Source organism: Sinocyclocheilus anshuiensis, unplaced genomic scaffold, assembly GCF_001515605.1.
Source record: "Sinocyclocheilus anshuiensis isolate Anshui unplaced genomic scaffold, SAMN03320099.WGS_v1.1 scaffold726, whole genome shotgun sequence".
NCBI lineage: Eukaryota > Metazoa > Chordata > Actinopteri > Cypriniformes > Cyprinidae > Sinocyclocheilus > Sinocyclocheilus anshuiensis.
The window spans coordinates 953936-966433 of NW_015542365.1; the positions used below are offsets into that span (position 1 = coordinate 953936).

Below are 12498 nucleotides of genomic sequence, written 5' to 3' on the forward strand. Positions count from 1 at the left end.
TTTCTGAGGGGCAAGTTTTTACCCGGACCTTTATTTAGATCCTGGTTCCTGCGGTGGGAACACACCGAGTACCAGCCCAAAGTCCCTAGTTCTTGGGGAAAGTTCCTGCGGTGGAAATGGGGCTTTTGTGTTGGCAGCGCAAAACCAGACAAAGTTGACAGTTATTGGATCTAAAATGTATGCCACTCAGTATTAAATTCTTGCCACTAAAGGGCGAAATGTGACAACTGTATGCAAATGTCGGAGATAATAAAAAGGCGGCTTAAAATCTGGCGAAAGCCATCCATGAGCATTCCCATTCAGCTAACCAACCCCTAAAATTCCCTCTTTTCAAAATAAATAAATAAAGGGTCCAAAAGTTTCTGAAGCAAGAACTTTCCACAAGCCAACACTTCAGGTTGTCAGTCAACCCTCACACAGACTTTGACAGATTGCTGTACAGTCTGCCCATCTGCGGAAGCTATTTTAGTGGAGTTGGACTGTAATAGAGTCATTTTCAGTATGCAGTGAGATGGAGGGCACATTAGCAAAGAGACACAGACACACACTACATCATTAAGATGCCTCATTGGCATTGCAAAATGACTTGGCCTATAAATACCTGTCTAAATAAGACTATAAAACCCTATTCATTTTAGATGGATTGAGATGTTCAATCACTGCAAAACGTGCTTCTCATACATAATGCCGTGGAATGTGTGGCCTTACATATGACCTTGCCTTGTTTATGCCTCTGAGCTCTCTGATTAATTTTGTTTCTTTAACTGGAATTTCAACTCATTTTTTAACAAAGAAATGACTTGTGTTATTCATGCAAGGTTTCTATATTCTACATTGTATGTGAATATTAATCCCTTTCTTACTGGTTCTTTTAAAATCCAGTAAGAATGCTAATGCGGATAATCTGTCACCACATTTTCTCACAACTGGGCAGGCTTGATTTTCATTCTCTGCTTCAATTAGATTATTACACATGATATTAATATTTGGATTAAAGGGAATTGCAAAATGGGGTAATATTTTTAAAAGCGCCTCTAGACTTATCAGCCACACTGCAGTTTGGTTTCAACACTAAGAGCTCCATTTTTAAATTAATTGGCATAAAAACTGTCTGATCAAACGGAGCAGCCATAGTGATTTCGTAAAATATGAAATGTGTTTCCACTTTCAGCCGCAAAGTAGTTTGTGTTATTTGTTCTGTTGAAATGCATTTTCTCTGGTGACTCACAGCAGTGCATTTTGAATGCAAGACAGCAGTGAAGTCGCAACTGTGATTTTCCCAAAACACACTGTATTACTGATAGATCATTTATCATGTAACTAGACTGTTTATTTTTTATCCTTGAAGCTTTAAATGCCCACAAGAATGTTCCCTCAGTGGTTTTTGAGTTTACTTCATCAGGCTCACACTGTTCTCACTGTAACTTCATTTGGTGTTTGCAAACCAAATATCCTGCAGTGTTAGTCATGTACCTTGGTGACTTTAATCCAATTTGTGGTAGGCTCTGCCTTAAAGGTGCTGTATCTCTTCAACTAACTCACAATCTCTCCAAAACCCCACTCTCCCAGCACGTGGCTGCACACCCGAGCACTTAAAGTGAAACTTCACCCAAAAATGAAAAGTCTGTCATAATTTACACAACCTCATGTAATTCCAAACCTGTATGACTTTGTATGAAGATGTTTTGAAAAATGTCCTTACAATGAAATTCAAAGGGATTCAATGTTACATTTAAAAACATTTAAAACATTCTTCAAAATATCATCTGATATGTTTCTCAGAGGAAATATTTGATATGCAAATTTATAAGGCCTCAAAATGATCAACATGATAGCCTGAAAAACCTGTTGTACTCAACCATGCCTTTTGTCATCTGATTAATTTATACTTTTTTTTAGCAAGTAAAAGCCTTTTAGTTTAATTCCAAAAATGTTAGTAATATTTCAAGATGAACATTGGACTATAAAGCAATTGTAGGTTTACTTGACTAAAACTTGACATTTTAAATCATGTTAAAATGTGTGTCAAATATGATACATCAGGCTTTTGAGGAACGTTTATTTGTACATCTCTTAATCATGGTAGTATGGCATTACAATATGAGGCGATAATATGCTTCCACGCATCACAGTAATTTAGATGTGGGAGTAGTGTTTCTCTTCATACAACACTTTCTACACTCCCCGTTTTTAATGACCTGAACGAAAGAATGTACCTCCAGTGCATTGATTGTAAAACTAAGAATCCAAAATATCATAATACTAAACCATATTATTTTGAGACACAGAGTGACAACTGATATTTAAATGCATTTTGTGTAAGTATTCTGCTATACTGGTATAAAGATTTCATTGATTTACATTACAAGGTATTAACATTTCTTTTTGGCCATATAAATATCAAAGACTGCATCAAATTGCATACTTTTGCTCAGGTTGGTCCTCTGAATAAAATTAAGGTGTTTTTCCTTCTCGTGTATGAGCTCCATATTCTCATATATCCTACTATAGCCAAAAAATGTTTTATGTATATTTTGTCTAAATGCTCAGTAATGTGCTCCATTTTAAAAATGTTAGTTTTTTTTACTGTTATTTCATATGTTAGGCTTCACAGGGTTAAAGAGGCAGAGCAGGAGCCGTTTACAGTGAACTGAACAATTGGACTTGTTTTAATGAGTCATTGACATAATGCTGTTTAAGCAGCGCACCTCCTGTCACCCTTTGAAAAGACTGCTAAAATCCAGCTGCTCTCTGAGCTGGCGCCTTTTCCTGCCTCGATTAATCTCATATGCTTCGTGACATGCCCAGTCACTGCAATGCTCCACTACTGCTTGGGACGAGTGTTTGTTTGCTTCTTCTAGATCTCCCCCTAACCTCATCCTTCCTGACATGGTGATGTTTGAGAAAGGCTCATATTAAACTTTGTACCAGACGGAATAAAAGGTTCATCCTGCTTTCATTTACTTCCACCATTAGGGCTTCCTCACCTCAAGTGCATAGTCGGTGACCTCAAAAAACAAAACAAGCTCTCTAAACAGCAGGTCTCTTTATTTTATTACATTTTTTCTTTCTGCCACTCAGATACAATGAATGAACAAGTGGTGCTCTTTCATGTTATTTGAGGTAACTTATGCTTAATTTCAAACAAGAAACCAGAGCACTTGATGAGTTAAGGGCTTCCTGAGATACAGTCTGTACACTCTGTACGTGTTCCCCTTTCTATTCATTTTAGCAAACAGCAAATAAACTAAATAAATAATGAAAGCATCAGAGAGACAGAAGAATGCATTTAAGATTACTGAACATGACCTTGAGTGATGCAGACCTGGAATCCGCTATTTCACTCTATCTTGACAAGGTGTCTATATTGAAAGCTAAAGTGCTGTAAAACCTTTACATCTAAAGAGTGGATAATATACTGTGCAAAGAGTGGTTTGGTTTTAAACAGCAGTGTCATATAGCAGTTATACATATCACATTCATAAACGTGTCCTAGAGGCATGAAATGTTGAAAACAACTGTAGCTGTTTGATACGGTGAGTTTCCAACTAATTCATCTGTTTTCATAGATTTCGTGTATTTGCCAAAGATTATTTTTGTGTAATTGTGTTGATAGCAATGTGAAAATGTTTTTCACTGTATTTTCTCTGCTTAAGCTGGGATAAACACTCTTTCAGCAGCACTCCACACAGAAGTGCTCTACTGCTCTCTCAAGGCCACTAAGTAGCAATGCACCCACTCATACTGATTCATGGTTTCTGCAGCCTTCTGCACAGAATAGAATAGAATAGGATGGAATAGAATAGGTTTGCGATAAACGCTTTATGTTCAGCTTTGGGACATGAGAGTGTGTGAATGTGCAAGTGTGTAGGTGTAATATGAGTCTGTTACCGTGTGCAATGCACAATACAATATGCAATAGGCTATACAAAATGAGCAATATACAGAACAACGTACAATACAGTACACAAACTGAACACACTAATAGTAGTATAGGGTCTGTGCTAATGCTACTGTTCACTTGATAGATTCAATCTGAAGCATGTAGAGACACAGTAAATACTTATTATAAATAAATCCGGACAATTGGCTGGATGAAAAAAGAAAATTAATAATAATAAAAAAAGAAAAATCATGATTATGACTTGGTATCTCATAATTTCGATCTCCGTCCTAAAGTCATAATGACGACTATTTTATATTTTCGACATTTTTCGGTTTTTTTTTATGGCTTTTTATGTCATAATTATGTTTACCAAAGCATAATTTTCTCTTCTGAGGCGATAATATGCTTCCACGCATCACAGTAATTTAGATGTGGGAGTAGTGTTTCTCTTCATACAACACTTTCTACACTCTCCGTTTTTAATGACCTGAACGAAAGAATGTACCTCCAGTGCAGCAGGTGGCGCCGAGTTTAATTAACGTTCTAAACACCGCGACACCACGTGACTCAATACGCCTTTTTGAAACAGTAACGAAGGCGAGTAAAACTTGTGAAATATGAAGCGTTATGAAATAATATTTAGTTTTACTCACTTATGTTTTGTGTGTGCACTACCGGCAACGTATAAACATTAAATAGTTGGGTTATTCCTCGGTTCGGCCTGATAAAAGGCAGTAGAACTGAAAGACTACGTAACTTATATCATTCAGCAAACCAGACACAATTAATCAGTATTTCAGTACTTAAAATCTAGATCATTATTTTAATCAGTCGATGAGGAAGATGGCGCTGATAAAAGGCAGTAGAACTGAAAGACTACGTAACTTATATCATTCAGCAAACCAGACACAATGAATCAGTATTTCAGTACTTAAAATCTAGATCATTATTTTAATCAGTCGATGAGGAAGATGGCGAGCCCGCTGCTGGAGTATGAGACGGAGATGTTTCTGAGTCTGTTCAGCACACGATCTCCGTCCTAAAGTCATAATGACGACTATTTTATATTTTCGACATTTTTCGGTTTTTTTTTATGGCTTTTTATGTCATAATTATGTTTACCAAAGCATAATTTTCTCTTCTGAGGCGATAATATGCTTCCACGCATCACAGTAATTTAGATGTGGGAGTAGTGTTTCTCTTCATACAACACTTTCTACACTCTCCGTTTTTAATGACCTGAACGAAAGAATGTACCTCCAGTGCAGCAGGTGGCGCCGAGTTTAATTAACGTTCTAAACACCGCGACACCACGTGACTCAATACGCCTTTTTGAAACAGTAACGAAGGCGAGTAAAACTTGTGAAATATGAAGCGTTATGAAATAATATTTAGTTTTACTCACTTATGTTTTGTGTGTGCACTACCGGCAACGTATAAACATTAAATAGTTGGGTTATTCCCTGATAAAAGGCAGTAGAACTGAAAGACTACGTAACTTATATCATTCAGCAAACCAGACACAATGAATCAGTATTTCAGTACTTAAAATCTAGATCATTATTTTAATCAGTCGATGAGGAAGATGGCGAGCCCGCTGCTGGAGTATGAGACGGAGATGTTTCTGAGTCTGTTCAGCACAGACGGACTGTTGATCACAGCTGAAGGGCTTGGGATCGACCGCATTCTCTTACACTTCCTGAGAATGTATTCAGAGGAGGGCAGTTTGGTGCTCTTATTAAACACAACCACTCCTGAACAGGTGGGTCAGGCTGATTTATCCCGTTATAAGAGAGGATAGCGTTCGTTGACATGGCAAATCAAGCAGTGATATCCCAAACCTGTCCTGGAGGCCCCCCTGCCCTGCACCTTTTGTATGTCTCCCTTATCTAACACACCTGATTCCACTCATCAGCTCATTGGCAGAGACTGCAAGAACTAAAGTGGGTATGTCTGATTAGGGAGACATACAAAATGTGCAGGGCAGGGGGTCCTCCAGGACAGGTTTGGGAACCACTGGCTAACGTATTTTACATGCTTGTATATGTTCTTATGTGAACTGCAAAGGACCTAAAAAGTGATACAAAAGGTTGTAAACTTGAATGAAATGTTATAAAAGTTACAACATCTACTACACCATGCTTAAGCCTCTAAAGCCTGACATGTAAATAAAAAAATAAATTAAATAAAATCTTTTGAAATGGAAGTTTATTGAACCTGTAGCCAAAATATTTATATGAGAAGTGAGAATATGAAACTCACATTTGAGGAGAAAAACACCAAGATTTATTTAAAGCTGCAGCCTGGGAACAAAATTTGCAATTTGGTGAAGATGTTGTTATTTATCAGGCCGAAAGGTAGAGTGCAATTTTGATAGCTTGTAATGTAAATCAATGAGATTGTTATAACAGTATAGCTTTCTACTTACATAAAATGCATGTAAATATCATTTGTCACTCTAAATATCCCAATAATATGTCTTTATATTATGTAAGATGATATTAAAATGCTTAGTTTTTTGGTCAGAGCTCTGTAGTTTTAATTGTGGGGGGCAAAACATAATTAAATGCAATGGTGATTCAGAGATGTACAAATAAATATTCCTCAAAAGCCGTTTATAGCATATTTGATACTTATATTTTAACATGATTTTTCTAAAACAAAAAGAAAAAAAAAGATGTATGGATAATCAAGTAAAAAAAAAAAGTTGCTTGCTTCAGTCTAGTAAATGCTTATCTTGAAGTATTATAAACAACAACAACAAAAATATTTTTTACAAAAAAAACAATTTTACAGCAAAAAGATGTGTACAATTACCGGAAGGTGGACATTTTTAGAATTATGATAAATTAGGCTTTATAGGGTTAAAGTGATTCAATAATAATGATGAAAGTTGTGATGAATATATGTGCCTGTTGAAGGAGTATTTTACAGAGCAGCTCCGTGCTGAAGGGGTGAGCCATCTTCCCCAGACTGTGACCAGTGATGTGCATAGTAATGAAAGATATGATGTGTACACTAAAGGAGGAGTTCTCTTTGTGACTAGCCGCATCCTAGTGGTGGACTTCCTTACGGACAGAATTCCTGCTCACCTCGTAACAGGTCAGAGGAAGGCTGCTGGGAAAACACAGCTGTGTCCATTACAACTGAGCCATACAGAAGGTTTTCAATATTGTGTTGCTGGACTAAATTGTATTACTGCATATTTGCACAGGAATCCTGGTGTATCGTGCGCATAAGATCATTGAGTCTTGTCAGGAGGCTTTCATTCTGAGACTTTATCGGCAGAAAAACAAGACCGGTTTCATCAAGGCCTTTACGGACAAAGCCACATCCTTCTCTTCTGGCTTCTGTAAAGTCGAGCGTGTCATGAGAAACCTGTTTGTGAAGAAGCTCTTTCTTTGGCCAAGGTATGACACTTGTTTTTTTCCATAGATATTACTTTGAGTATTTGTGATTTTTGTAGGTGAATGTTGTGTGTAAATCAAGTGTATTTGCAAATCTGCTAGATTTCAAGCATCAGTAAACACAACGTTGGACAAACACAAGCCGGATGTGGTGGAGCTGCATGTGTCTCAGACTCCAGCGATGAGAGCCATTCAGAGCTCTATTCTGGACATCATGAACGCCTGCTTGAAAGAGCTGAAGCGCTACAATCCCACTCTGGAAGCAGAAGACCTCTCTTTGGAGAACAGCCTGGGCACTTCCTTTGAGAAAGTGAGAAATGATCATAGTGCTGTTGATTATACTGTATATGGGGGAAAAATCATTATACCAATAAAAAACTAATTAATAATAATAATGCATTTCATATTTCATAATTTAATCTACTTATTTTTGTTTAATTTTTACTCTGACATAAATTTTGATAACTATGTCAGACAGGAAGTATAACTATGGTTATTTCTATTGGTTATAAATAAACATTATAATAATCTTAAATAAATTTTTTTATTTTAAAATTTATTTTAATAGTTTTATTTATTTTTTTATGAAAATAACACCACAGGCACTTCCACTTATTCATAGTGTTGTTGATAGCACTGATTTACATAAAAAAGAAAATCACAATTACACAAAAACAAATTTTAAATATTATTTTTTAAATGCAGTAATCATAATAATTTCATATTTCATAATAGTTATAAATAAATATTCAAAATGATAATTATATTAAATAATGGTTATAAATAAATAAATACATTTATTTTTATATTAATTTACAAAAGTGCTGTATTGCTGAGGCAAATATAAATAGACAATTATTTCAAAACAATTTTAAAAATAATGAGAAAATAAAACAAAAAAATAAAGATAGATAAATTAAATAATTGCATATCACACACACACACAAAAAAATGCGAGTTGCTGATCATGAGTAAATTGTGAGTTGCTGACCATGTTTTTCCATATGTAGACAATTCGTCATTATCTTGACCCACTGTGGCATCAGCTGGGGTCCAGGACTAAATCTCTCGTTCAAGACCTGAAGATTTTAAGAACCCTTCTTCTCTACCTCACTCAATACGACTGTGTCACCTTCCTCAATCTGCTGGAGTCTTTGAGAACCAGCCAGAAAAGCTTCGGTAGTAATTCAGGTACTGATCTGTTGCTCTATTTGAACTCTTCAGTGATGGAGCAAACTATAGTCAGTAAAGGTCACCTGATTCATTTTTTCCTGTTCTGAATCAGGCTGGTTATTCTTGGACTCAAGCACATCAATGTTTGTAAATGCTCGCAGCCGCGTGTATCGCATTCAGGAGTCAAAGAAGAAACTGAAAGTTGGAGAGACTGACCAGAAACAAAGTGCCCTGGGTACAATATGTTTGATGTGTAGTGTTTCTTCTAAATGGTCTTTACATACTTGTTTCTCATTTTTAATGTACACTAATGCTAGTATCTTCTTTTGTGTTTATGTATAAAACTAGCCCCTCCAAAAAGAGAGCTTGTGCTTGAGAAAAACCCAAAGTGGGACGCTCTAACAGAGGTGCTACAGGAGATTGAGAAAGAAAACAGCAGCTCTGAGCATGAACCAGGTAAAATCATTTAACAGTAAAGTGTTTCATGAACCATTCATATGCAGAGCATGAAGTTACATTTGTTGTCTGTACACCAGGCCGTGTGTTGATATGTGCCAGTGATGACAGAACATGTGCCCAGCTTAAGGAATATATCCAAAAAGGAGCAGAACACCTTCTGAATCGCCTTTATTCACGCACTGTTGGAAAAGAAGATCCTCAGCCTGATCTACTGAAGCTCGACAAAGGCTGGGCAAAGAAGGATTCTGTTAGGAGCAAAGGGAAGAAAACCAAAACCAACTCAAAAAAACCAACAAAGATCGAGAGACCGTCAAGAGTCTCTCAGATGCAGAGGCAGGAAGATGGAGCTGAAAAGGACTTCATTGGGAACAGTGAAGATGAAGGAGGGTTGGCTGAAGAGGAAGAGGAAGAAGAAGAGATTCTTCTTGATCTTTCTTCCGATGACTACTATGGCATTCTTAAAGAGCCATTGACTGTCATTCACCCACTGAAGGGATGCAGTGACCCCTACAGTTTGACACGGGTGTTGCATGAGGTTGACCCCATGTTTGTTGTTTTGTATGATGCAGAACTCAGTTTTGTGCGGCAGCTTGAAATTTATAAAGCCAGCAGGCCAGGAAAACCTCTTCGGTGTGTATATAGGCATGGAGCAAATGTATATTTCAAGAAACTCAAATTTCACTACTGCTCAAAAGTTTGGGGTCGGTAAGATTTTTAAAATGCTTTTGAAATAATTTATGCTCGCCAAAGCTGCATTCATTTGATAAAAAATAAAGTAAAAAGGTAATATTGTGACATATTATTACAATTTAAAATAATTGTTTTCTATTGTAATATATTTTAAATTGCAAAATGTTGTTATGCCAAAGATGAACTTTCAGCAGCCATTACTTCAGTTTTCAGTGTCATATGACCCTTCAAAAATAATTCTATTATGTTGCTTTGGTGCTCAAGAAATATTTTTTTATTATTATCAATGTTGAAAATGTTGAATGTTGTGCTGCTTAATATTTTTGTGGAAACCGTGATACATTTTTTACACAAGATTATTTGATGAATAGAAAGTAAAAAAAAAAAAAAACAGCATTTATTTAAAAACAAATCTTTTGTAGCGTTATGAATGTCTTTACTGTGATCAATTTAATGCAAGTATTAATTTCTAATTTAAAAAAAAAATCATACTTACCCAAACTTTTGAATGGTATTGTATTCATTTATATATTTTTATTTAAACAATTTAAATTATTTATATAAATATATTTTTTCCATATTTACATTTAATATCAAATATTTAGCTTTCCTGATTGTTTTCCCCCTTATGTTTAGTGTGTATTTTCTTCTATATGGAGGCTCGACAGAAGAACAGAGGTATCTTACAGTCTTGAGCAAAGAGAAACAAGCATTCGAGTACCTCATAAGGTTAGCTCAATATTTCATTCATTGCATTCATTCAATTGCATTCATCTGTTTGTGACAGTGTTTATCTTAAAAGCTGTTTTTCTTTTTAAAATAGGGAAAAGGCCAGCATGGTTGTGCCAGAAGAGAGAGAGGGTAGGGAAGACACCAACCTAGATCTTGTCCGCAGTCATGAACCTGCCAGTGCCGCCACCAGCACCCGCAAAGCAGGTAAACCTTCACTATTCCACCTGACTTAGTCATAAAATATGGTTTTGTCAGTTCAGTATGTGATGTGCTGAAAAATGGTTGGTATGTTCAATTAGGGGGTCGTCAAGAGGTTAAAGAGCCTCAGCGAATCATAGTTGACATGCGGGAGTTTCGCAGTGAGCTTCCTTCCCTTCTGCATCAACGGGGTCTCGACATTGAACCAGTCACCTTAGAGGTTGGCGACTACATATTGACTTCTGAGATCTGCGTAGAGCGCAAAAGTATCAGCGACCTCATTGGTTCCCTGCAGAGTGGGCGTCTCTACACACAGTGCCTCTCTATGACTCGATTCTATTGCCGTCCCGTGCTGCTTATCGAGTTTGACCCCGCAAAGCCTTTCTCCCTGGTGGCCCGCAGTGACTTTCGTCAGGAGATCTCTGCTAGTGACGTCACCTCCAAACTGACCCTACTCACCCTCCATTTCCCCCGCCTGAGGCTGCTCTGGTGCCCGTCTCCCTATGTGACAGCAGAGCTGTTTCAGGAGCTCAAACACAGCCGCCCGGAGCCCGACGCTGCCACAGCTCAGGCCGTTACTGCCGAATCCGAGACCGTGACGGAGTCAGCAGACCTGTACAACCCCGGACCTTACGACTTCTTGCTCCGTATGCCTGGAGTCAATGTGAAAAACTTCAAGAGCCTTATAAAACATGCTTCCTGTCTGACTGATCTTATAACATTTAGTCACGAAAAGCTCAGTGAGATATTGGGCAGTAGCAGCAACGCCAGGCAGCTTTATGAATTCCTACACAATCCCACGAACATAGTGCCTGTTCAGAAAAACAAGTAGATATCGTAAAGAAGAAAAGTATTTACATTGTAATCTCAGGTTTGGTAATTGTGCCTTGTCAAAAGGGATTTTTATTCATATCTATTATGAAATTGTTGTATAAGATCCAGTGAATTAATGATTGTATTTCTGAATATTTAAATACCTTGTATGTTAGAATCAAACTTTTCTATTTGTAATGACTTGTGACATTGCATTAGGGCTGCACGATTAATCGCATGCGATATTTAACGCGCATCTTGTCAGAAAGCCGGTTCTGTCATCAGCGTAAATCTCCATCACCTGCGGGCTTTCACATTGAGCAGCATTAACTACACAGAGCCGTTGTTCACTGATATATATATATAGGAGTTAACTGTACCATTAAACAATATTGTGTAAATTACAGTTTATATAAAAGCTACACTAGCGCCCCCTGCTGGTGACTGGCCTATATAACCTCTGTGTGCGTCACTGAGTTCAGACGAACAGCGGCCTTCTTACTTCCTCAAAAAAAAAACAAAAAAAAAAACTTCAGTCCCAAAGAAAAACAGAATCAATCCCTGGATGCATGGGTGACCACATCAAGGACAGTTATGGAGCATTAAACCAAGGGGCTACGACAAGCAAGCTAGACACAGCTATAGGAAACGGTAACTTAAGAAGCGACATTATGACAGTAAGTGATTTAATGTGTAGCGCTGGAGTTCTCGTGCTACCCTGTTTGCTTATGTGAGGATTGAGCCATTGACAAATACGGAGCATGACTGTCATATACACTCGAGATATACACGCTAAAATAAAAACATAAACAGTAGTTATATGTAGCTATTCTATATAACTTTTTGTATTGTAGACATTTAAATGTAGCTATTTGCTTGTTAGATGCTTGATATTTAATTTTTTCTTTGGCTGTAGGCAAATTTCCACTCTTAGAAAAATGTTACAATTTTTATCATGATTAAAATACATTATTTCTGTAATTATCTCCATGTATTCAACATAAAAATGAAATTCAGTCATTTACTCATGCCTGATATTGTTCCAAAACTGCAGGTTTTTCTTTGACTACTTTCATAATGACTCACTTTTTCCATACAATGAATGTGAATAGTGACTGAGATGTAAAGGACTGTGTGTAT

The 12498-nt window shown here is 36.9% G+C and overlaps 1 protein-coding gene across 1 annotated transcript; it reads left to right on the forward strand.

Moving 5' to 3' along the window:
- Positions 1–5144: 5144 nt before the first annotated feature.
- On the forward strand, positions 5145–11527 carry LOC107692079 (DNA repair endonuclease XPF-like). The gene is made up of 11 exons (XM_016490983.1): positions 5145–5648; positions 6808–6988; positions 7101–7296; positions 7396–7603; positions 8304–8484; positions 8579–8701; positions 8815–8922; positions 9003–9555; positions 10252–10344; positions 10439–10551; positions 10647–11527. The coding sequence occupies exons 1-11, from the start codon at positions 5463–5465 to the stop codon at positions 11375–11377; spliced, it is 2673 nt and encodes an 890-aa protein (XP_016346469.1). The 5' UTR covers positions 5145–5462; the 3' UTR covers positions 11378–11527.
- Positions 11528–12498: the final 971 nt, after the last annotated feature.